Raw genomic sequence first — 8,725 nt, 5'->3', positions numbered from 1 at the left:
GAGCATTAAATGTTAACAAAGAAATCATTTTGAACAAAATGAACAAAATTCATTCTAATGCTCATTATATTAGCTTTAGCCGCGCTTATGCTAACGATTAACTACGTATACGCTAATGGCGATGTTTATTTCAATCCGAAATTCAAATTAAAATATGGAATAATATTCATAACAGAAGCTCTAAATATTAAAAATGTAATTGAAACTTACCTGCTTGAACTTGATCGGGGTGTTTTGTTAGTTTGATGCGTTTCCTCTTGAGGTCGCCACTGCTTTTATGAAGAGGTTGCCAGGTTTTCACAACAAAACCCGCCCAATCGCGTTTCAAGGGGGTCCCCTTGTGCGTTCCGAGGATAAAATACGCATGTTTTGGCGGGGTTCCCCTGGTAAAATTCGCATTCCAGGGGCTAAATATCACGTTAATGGGGTCGTTTTTCAACCCGCGGACATGAAAAACAACCCGTGGAGCGGCAACAGTGTTAAAGCAGCCCAATTCCGCGGGAAAACCGCGGACTTGGCAACACTGGAAGAGGATAGCTTTCGGATAACGCATCAAGAGCCGGGTTGACCGGGTACTCGGTACCACCGGTACTTTAAAAAACCTGGTACCGTAACGTTTTCATTTTTTTAGTACCGACTTGGTACCGAAATACCGGGTCTTTTGACAACACTAGTCTCTTGCAGCGTCTCATGCATGAAATTACATTCTAAAAACGCGGTGCTCAAGTTAAAAGAAGTTCAACCGCCATCTTTCTGCATTTTTTCCGATTCCACTGCCCGTGTCGCATCCTTGTCAACACAAAAGCGCATTCTGTGTGAATGGCACCTAATGATATATTCTACTTGTGGTCCTTCACAGAGCGCGTGACGTGAGCGGCTAATCACGTGCGCCAACATGCGGTTGGATCATTCTTTTCTCTTTACTGTTAACATTGTCATAGTGTCTAATTGTAATGTTGTTGTTGTTGTTGTTTTTTTATTCAAAATAGTGATTCCTCTATTAAAAGGAATTGAAAATAAAAATTGTGGCAAAACATTAAATTCAAATTAATCGATAAAATCGGAAAAATCGCCCAGCCCTAGTTGACAGACGGCTCTAATGTTTACCTTTTATAGATGTTGGTAATATTCATTTGGTAGTTCATTTACGGCTGAATATGCATTTCAATTTAATTTCTAATTTTATAGGCCCCCCAGAAAGAGATCGGGACAGCCCCCACCCCCTTCAAATTTTTCAATTCGATAATCTGGCCCTCAAATTAAGATAATTGAATAGCCCTGCGCTAGTAGCAACCGCATAACTTATTCTTGGCAGGGGCAAGTACCACTAGTACTTTTCAGGTCTTACTATTTCAGTTTCCATATAGAGGGAGTTCTCTAGCTTCATAAATCAATTTTCTTATTATTATATTATAGAGGTTTACTTTAAAAGTAGTAGGAAACTGCATTGCTTTAACTTATTTGGTTGTCAAAACCCAGCATTTCAGGTTTTGATTTGTCTGCCCTGCTCTTGTTTATAGTCTTGTTTTGTCTTTTTAGCTTTCATAGTGTTTGTGCTTTGTAATTTGAAGAGGTTGGCCTAGATAAACATCTTAGTGTTTTCCTGCTTAACTCTGCATGCTTGTTTTCTGCAGTGTAATAGTCAACTGCGCTTGCAGAAAATGAGCAACAGCTGCTGTAGTCTCCAGGTAGGTAATAAGAGAGGGAAGGCCTGCTGCTGGTGGACAGGTTGTCCTGGGTCGTGCTCATTCGGGCATGTGCCCATCTCACAGTGTGAGTGCAGGGATCAGGAGCAGCCAACTGGATTGGCTTGTTGGGCAATAGAAATGAAAAGAGATTGCAGTCACGTCAGTTTATGAGGCCTGTCTGAATTATTTATCTTTTGTTATAATAAATCGTTCTGATTTCTAATCTGGGACAGTATTTCTCCTGCATTTTAATTTGGATTTATTGTGTGCTTGACATTGATTTAAATTATAGATAGTTTAATGCAGATTACTTTCTTTGAAGAAGCAAACAAAGGGGTGCTTTTCTGTGCAAAACCGGTCACCACAGTGCCAGGGGATTGTAGTCACTAGGGTGTTGCTAGTGTTGTGAGTCTTTTTGAAAGCTTTGCTGGTTGGTTCATAAGACTTTGCTAGCACATTCTTGATGGTCATTATGTAGTGATCTTAATCTTCCGAATGATCCTCAGATCATTTAGATTAGTATTCTACAACAAGTCTCAGATTTGAGGTCTCCATTGATGTGGAGGTTTGGGGTTAAAGGTTTGTTGATATGACATATTAAGTATGACATATAGTGATGATTGCCTTAAAAAGCGACACTAATATGGAAGGCAGACAGGACCAAACGTCTTTAAATGGAACGCATGAAGTTTGACCGCGTCAACACGCACTTTGTCCACGGTAATGCGACAGCATGCACAGCAGTCAATGAAATTGCTGTATTTGAGACTAGACTTGTGCCGGTATTCGGTAATGCGATATATCACGGTAATGAATATGCACAATATTGTTATCGTGGGCACTTCTAAATACCGTGAATAATTATATATTACAAATTATTCAGATATTTAATAACAAGTTGTTAAAATCTAAAGTTGCAACTGTGTTATTTAATGAGCTAACCTGAACTAAGACTTGTATTTTTTAAACAAGGATTAATAACTTCTGTAGCAAATGTTGCTATTGCTCATTGTGAATGTTAATGCATTAACTAAGGTTAACTAATGAGGTCTTATTGTAAAGTGATACCTATTGGTCTTTATAGTTCTTTTGCACTTTAATCTGTGTAAAACTTTTAACTTTATACATTTTTCTGTATTGCTTTATTGCATTTAAATGTTCAGTTATTTTTGTTATAAGAAAAAAGTTATTAAACCTGTTATACTGTATTATGACAGCACTTTTTTTTTTTTTTTACTAAATTTCAATATAGTGATAATACCGTATACCGTGATAAAAGCATTAGCAATTAATCGCAACATGAAAATTTGATACCGGCATATCCCTATTTGAGACTATATTTGCATACAAACATCAGACGTCATGTTTATTCATGAAGTATGCCGTGGTGGTACACTGGTATGCACGTATGCAAACATCACCCGTTATATTTGTTCATGAGGGATAATGCATCGGTATGTTGTTTTTTTCTGTCAGCCTTATGTCATGATTTGTCATGTCCTTTTTATTTTAGTTCAACGTTCTTTAGAAAAGTCTTAATTTACATGGTAACATTAATTAATTTACTGTGCCTTATATATGAGTAAAGAGCAACAAAACAAAAGAACAAAAGAAAGGGTTAATATTAAGGATGCACCGAAATGAAAATTCTGGTCCGAAACGCGAACCGAAAATTCTGGATGCACTTGGCCGAAAACCGAAACTGAAAATGCGTTTTAATTAGTATTACGCATTCGAACACGGCCAGAATGTGTACGCATTGAGAGACGCATTCAAATTCGTGATTAAATTTCACGCGTTCTATTTAAAGGCTTTTGGCCCCGTCTGCCTTCCATACACTTGACTAACAAGGAAGGCATCACACAGTAAACGTGCTCACATTGGCTACTAACCTGAAAAGTTGTATGGAGGTTTATTATGAGCAGTTGTAGTATGGCATCCCGGTGTGTGGTATTTAGTGCCGGTTAAATGGCGCAGTTAAGGTTAAAATGGCCCAAAGCCCATATTTTTATAAGTTTTAGTTTTTGTCTGTTATCTAGTCTGTGCTCTAGTCTGCTTTTCAGATGGTTGACCCATAGGTGGCAGTGCATTGCCAGCCATATGTCAGTTTTGGGCTCATTGCCATCATTGGCTGCTTTCCCCAGCCTGCAGTGCTACATGCCTATCTTCATTGTGCGTCTAAATCGAGAGGCTGTTAACAGCTCCTCTGCGGTCTAAGTTATTAAATGGCAAGGAAATGGAAGAAAAACTAGTCAGTTGCCCTCAAGTAAGACAAATCAAATGGAGCAAGTCCTCTAAATTAATTCTTGTTGAGATTGGATGCTTGCTGTCATCAATTGGTTTTCATTCATGCCATGTTAGGCTAGATTGATTATACAAGGTCTGTTGAGCTTCTGAATAAGATTACTTCTAAGCAGTAGGCCGAATCTCCCGCTTAGAAGAGCATCTTTGTCTTAACTCGCCTTTTTCCCCCTCTCTTTGCCTCTTTTTTTTTTTCGTGTTCCTATTTGTGGATCCTATTTTCCTGAGGGTGTGCAGGGAAAAGGTCAAAGCTCTGTAGCGCACAGCCAACGTCGTATCTTCGTTTCAAACAAGGTTAATCTAGAAAAGCTTTTTCAAATGTGAGCTTCTGAAATCCATAAAATTATTTGTGGCATAAAATCCTGTTTCTCTCTCTCTCTCTCTCTCTCGTGAGAACTGTTATTGTTACATAACATTAACCTAAATAGTGATTTTGGTTACTCTTTATTTTACAGTGTAATTATACAATTAAGTACTGAATAATATTAATTAACAACATGTACTTACTGTAGGGTTAGAGTTAAGATTAGGGTTTGGTTTAGGGTTATTGCATGTAATTATGCTACATTTTCTGTTATTACTGTAGTAAGTACATGTAATGTGTAACAAAGGGACTGTAAAATAGTGTTACCGTGATTTTTATATCCAACAATTACAATATATCATAAAAATAGCATTTTATCTCCCTGAGGTTGAACATCAGTATTTGAACTTTAAACATCTTTCCCTAAAAGTGTTAAACAATTAAAAATTAGTCCAACTATCTCTGGTTACAAGCAGAAAACCCAGTTCCTGCATGAAGCTGTCAGTCAACACCCGCCCACCCTTTTGCAAACATTCTATTTATAGAATATATTTGGTAACACTTTAGAATAGGGAACACATATTCACTATTAAGAGTTTTCCCTCAATAAACTCCTAATTTGCTGCTTAATAATAGTTAGAGTAGTTGTTTAGTTATTGGGTCGGCTTAAGGGATCTACAACATGCTCACGCAGAATAAACATTAATATGTTCCTATAAGTACTAATAAATAGCCAATATGCTAGTAATATGCATGCTAATAAGTAACTAGTTAATAGTGAGAATTGGACCTTTAAATAAAGTGTTACCATATATTTCTATAGGAACGTTTACAGGGACTTTCTTTAGTAAAGTGTGTGGTTGTGCTGCACTAAAATTAAATAATGAATAACTGCTGAAAGTTTGATGGTTAAATGCATAGCATCAGCTGTTCATAATGTACTGAGCATCTCTGCCCTTCCCTCTCCTCTGTCCTCAACATTAGTTATCAGAGGTTGCTCCAGACCATCAGTGTACTGGAGGCCCAGCGAACCCAAGCCATCCTGAACCTGGAGACACTGGCACGGCATCAGAAGGAAGCCCTGTCTGACCCCATCGCCTTTGTGGACCAGCTACAGAAACAGGTACAGAAGGTTCCTCTGGGACATCCATTGCTGTTGTCTGAAATGCCTATTACTTTGTCCTGCTTCCTGGTTTAAGTATGTTTTTGATCATCTGCTTTCATCACAGGTGGAGATGGGTCTTCCTCGGCCCCAGAGAGTAGTCCAGCTCCCGGACATTGCATGGGACCAATACACCTCAGGCCGTGGCGACTTTGAAAGGGAGTTCTGTGACAAGAAGCGCAAAACACGGCAGTTGCAGTTAATCTTTGACAAAGGTGTGTCCCTTTTTTTTAGTTTTTTTTTTAGACTGTGTGTGTGTATTTTTATGGAAGGGCCTCAGGTCCAATAACTAGGATGTACTTTAGTGGGCTCAAAAATACCTTAAAAATTCTATTTGTACCAGGGGTGTGTGATTAATCAGCTGAAATCACAATATGGCTTAGTGCAATTATCAAATCAAGAAGCAATTGCAAAAATAAAAGTTTGATGGTTTAATGTTTGAAAAGAAAATATATAAAAGAAAATATGAATAGTGTAATTTTACAGTTGTTTTTCTAATACTTGTTTTTTTTTTTTTTTTTTACAGTGCAATATTACCATACTAATATTTCTTATTTTGTTCATTATTTTTATTCCAAATTGTGCAGCCTTACAAACAAGGACAGCAAACCTGAAGTTTTGAAGTTTCGCAGTTCGATAATATCGTGTTTACGATTCATAAATATTCATAAATATGATGAGCTTGTTTTTCATTTATGAATTAAAATTTATTTGGGGCATGAAGTCAAAATTGTCAGAGTGATATAAAATATTTTAACAAAGCTGCTTTAATTTTTATAGTTGTATTATTATTTGAAAAGCATTTGCCTTAAAAATTCTGTTGCGACCAAAGAGTGGGAGTATGCAGGAAAATGTAATAGGAAACTATGTTCTGTAGACCCTTATGACTGTGTCGAGGTCAATAAAAATATCTGATGATTTGAAAGTTTAGGTTGTAAAATGTCATGTGGTAGGTACATTTTTTTTTTTTAATTCTATTATATTTTTGAGTTACACAAGGATACATTACCATCCAAAATTAAGATTTTAAAATGTTTTTCAAAGAAGTCTCTAATGTTTATCAAGGCTGCATTTATTTGATCCAAAAAAAAAACAGTACTATATTTTTTTACCCATATGATACCAACATAAATACAAAGAGTACATTTAAAAGATTTATCCTTTTTTTTTTTTTACATGGACACTCCTTCAGAATTCCTTTAATACCACAAATTAATGCTTATAATTTAATACATGGTATATTAAATGTTTTTCAAAAAGTACTTTAGGTCCCACTTTATATTAAGTGGCCTTAACTACTATGTACTTACATCAAAAAATAAGTACAATGTACTTATTGTGTTCATATTATATTGCAAAACACTTTTGCTGCTATTGAGGTGGGATATGGGTAAGGTTAGGGACAGGTTTGGTGGTATGGGTAGGTTTAAGGGTGGGTTAAGGTGTAAGGGATGGGTCAACAGTGTAACTATGAATGTAATTACAGAAATTAATTACAGATGCAATTACATGCAGATATTTTTAAAATATAAGTATAATGTAAAAACATGTATGTGCACAATAAGTGCATTGTACCAAATTATTAATTCAAATGTAAGTACATAGTTGTTAAGGCCACTTAATATAAAGTGGGTCCGTACTTTAAAGATCTAGTGGACCCTTTTGTTACAGGACAGTGTTCCTTGTGTATGTATATTCAGTGGCATGTTTATGGACCGGAAATATGCCAAAATTAAAGCACTTATTGTCTTTCTGTAGTGGGGTTGCCTGCTCGACCAAAAAGTCCTGTGGATTCCAAGAAGGAGGGTGACTCCTCATCCATCTACTCCTCCTCCCTGCCATCAAGTGATGGTCCAGAACACAGCATGTCCAGTAGCAGAAGTCAGGTAAACTCAGATTAAGTCTTTGTACTTACCATCATTTGTATTCTGTCACCATTTACAGCCGTCTTGACTATGAACCTGCATGTTGTGTTTTGAGGAAAACATGGGGTTACAGATTCTCCTTTTATGCTTTGCTCATTTTTTCCCTATGACCTACAATTTCACCATGTTTCATCACACACCACTGCATCCGATACATAATAAGATCAAGACCTAACACTTAACTTGACATTGTTTTTTGTTTTTTGTTATATATATGCTTGAGCCCTAGGACATGAACTCGGATGTGCTCTGCATACACAACATCTTCCTTGAGAGCACAATATCTCCATCCATATTCATTCTGCTGTAACATTTCAACAGAAAAATGCGCTGCAAGCATGCTGAATTTTGCTGATCACAAATAACTATAAAAACACAGTGTGTCTCTTGGCCTGTTTTATAGAGGTGCTGTGTTCAGACAATCTAGCTTTCTACCTGCAGTTTTTACACCAGTCAGTTCATCCCATCTCTCTTGTTCAGTATGTTCGTGCATGCAGCACATGTAGCGAAAAGATGGTATCTATGGAAACCAGTGGGAGAAACCTTGCCCTCCCTTTGATGTAGAGTGTGTATGTATATGTTAAATTGATGAATAAAGCATTTACGTTGGTCTCTCAGTAGATCAGGATATCTGGGCAGATCCATTATCTCATTATTAATGGTAAAAAGTCAAGAGTTCATTATTGAATTGAAATTCATGGAAGTGGGAATTCCCTGTAGAGTTCTTTTGAGATGATTTGCTTGCCACCAGTGGTGCTCCAATTGATTGCCTACCGATCGCTATCGGCTGATAATCTCTTTGGGAAGTTTGATCGGCGGTCTCTATAAAGGCCGATCTCATAAACCGATCTCAAGCTGACGACGCGCCTGCCGTGAGAGGTTTGGCATGACATGAGATCTCTCAATCTGTCCGGCGCAGGTAGAATAATTATAATGCTGAAGGTGAGGTACAATTCATGTTTCTTTATTAAATAACTTAAAGTAATTTGAAAACTTTCAGTGAGACGTAATTTCACAAACAGCGTGAGTGAATCACCGCGCGCTCTCTCTTTTTCCTGCTCAAAATGGCTTTAAATCACCACATCGCGTCTGCACTATAAGCGAGCTGCACACTACACAGTTGACACAGGAAATGTCACTTGCACAATCGAGGCAGTGTTGCATCATCACTAAAGTTTATAATTTTCATTTCTTTTTAATTCTTGCCCGTGTTTAAACCATTCAGCACTCGCGCGCTCTCCTAGAGACGGTGCGCTAATGCACACATAACGCCAGGTTCACACATACTCTTGCTTATATTTATTGCGTTTAAACACGTCTATGAAAGATTGTATTACTGTACTGC

The 8,725-nt window shown here is 37.2% G+C and overlaps 1 protein-coding gene across 2 annotated transcripts in view; it reads left to right on the top strand.

The window, feature by feature from the left end:
* Positions 1-8,725, top strand: part of LOC107751868 (ZZ-type zinc finger-containing protein 3) — a 39,966-nt gene that overhangs the window by 24,021 nt on the left and 7,220 nt on the right. For both annotated transcript variants that reach the window (XM_016567635.1, XM_016567636.1), the window contains 3 exons: positions 5,278-5,416; positions 5,523-5,670; positions 7,214-7,341. In XM_016567635.1, coding sequence (XP_016423121.1) covers positions 5,278-5,416; positions 5,523-5,670; positions 7,214-7,341 — 415 coding nt within the window. The remainder of the gene's footprint in view (positions 1-5,277; positions 5,417-5,522; positions 5,671-7,213; positions 7,342-8,725) is intronic.

The sequence above is a fragment of the Sinocyclocheilus rhinocerous genome, unplaced genomic scaffold, assembly GCF_001515625.1.
Source record: "Sinocyclocheilus rhinocerous isolate Xijiao unplaced genomic scaffold, SAMN03320098_v1.1 scaffold351, whole genome shotgun sequence".
In the NCBI taxonomy this organism is placed as follows: domain Eukaryota; kingdom Metazoa; phylum Chordata; class Actinopteri; order Cypriniformes; family Cyprinidae; genus Sinocyclocheilus; species Sinocyclocheilus rhinocerous.
This window is presented reverse-complemented; position numbering and strand designations above follow the sequence as displayed.